At 62.1% G+C, this 564-nt stretch overlaps 1 protein-coding gene across 1 annotated transcript; it reads right to left on the bottom strand.

Annotated features, from left to right (window-relative positions):
- Positions 1-10: 10 nt before the first annotated feature.
- LOC103770758 (sphingosine 1-phosphate receptor 2-like) lies at positions 11-561 on the bottom strand (the record flags this gene model as incomplete). Its single annotated transcript, XM_008938032.1, is given in 2 exon segments — positions 11-216; positions 219-561. Coding segments are annotated over 2 exon segments (549 nt in total), but the record flags the coding sequence as incomplete, so codon positions are not given.
- Positions 562-564: the final 3 nt, after the last annotated feature.

Here is a 564-nt window from a genome sequence, read left to right on the forward strand (position 1 = left end):
CCCCCTTTTTTTACACAGAAGTGGTGCACTCTCGGGTGACGGGCGACGTGGGCAGCTCGTATTTGGGGGTGCAGCGTTCCAAGGAGCTGGAGGTGCGGAGGGGGACCCCGCAACGCCCGGGGGGTCTCTCCCCACGCCCCCCCCCGCAGCAGCAGAGCACCCTGAGGAACTCCCGGCGCATGTCCTTGCTCCTCAGGGCGTAGATGATGGGGTGAAGTAGTTGGCTTTGTAAAGCACCCGACACTTCCTCACCGGGCACGAAGCGTCCATCAGGAGGATGATGAAGGCGGGCGACCAGCAGAGGATGAAGGCTCCCAAAACGATGGTGACCGTCTTGAGCAAAGCCAAGGTCTGGGCGGCCAAGTTCTGGGCGGTGGCAATTTCGGCGTGGCTGGAGCGGACGATGCAGTAGATGCGCCCGTAGAGGCCGACGATGGCGACGAGGATGAGGGTGAAGATGGTGGTGACGAAGAGGACGTAGCGTTTGGAGTAGAGGGGGAGGACGGTGGAACAATCCCCTAAATAGCTCAGGCAGTTCCAACCCATGATGGGGAGGCCGCCCAC

The sequence above is a fragment of the Merops nubicus genome, unplaced genomic scaffold, assembly GCF_000691845.1.
Source record: "Merops nubicus isolate BGI_N331 unplaced genomic scaffold, ASM69184v1 scaffold35383, whole genome shotgun sequence".
NCBI lineage: Eukaryota > Metazoa > Chordata > Aves > Coraciiformes > Meropidae > Merops > Merops nubicus.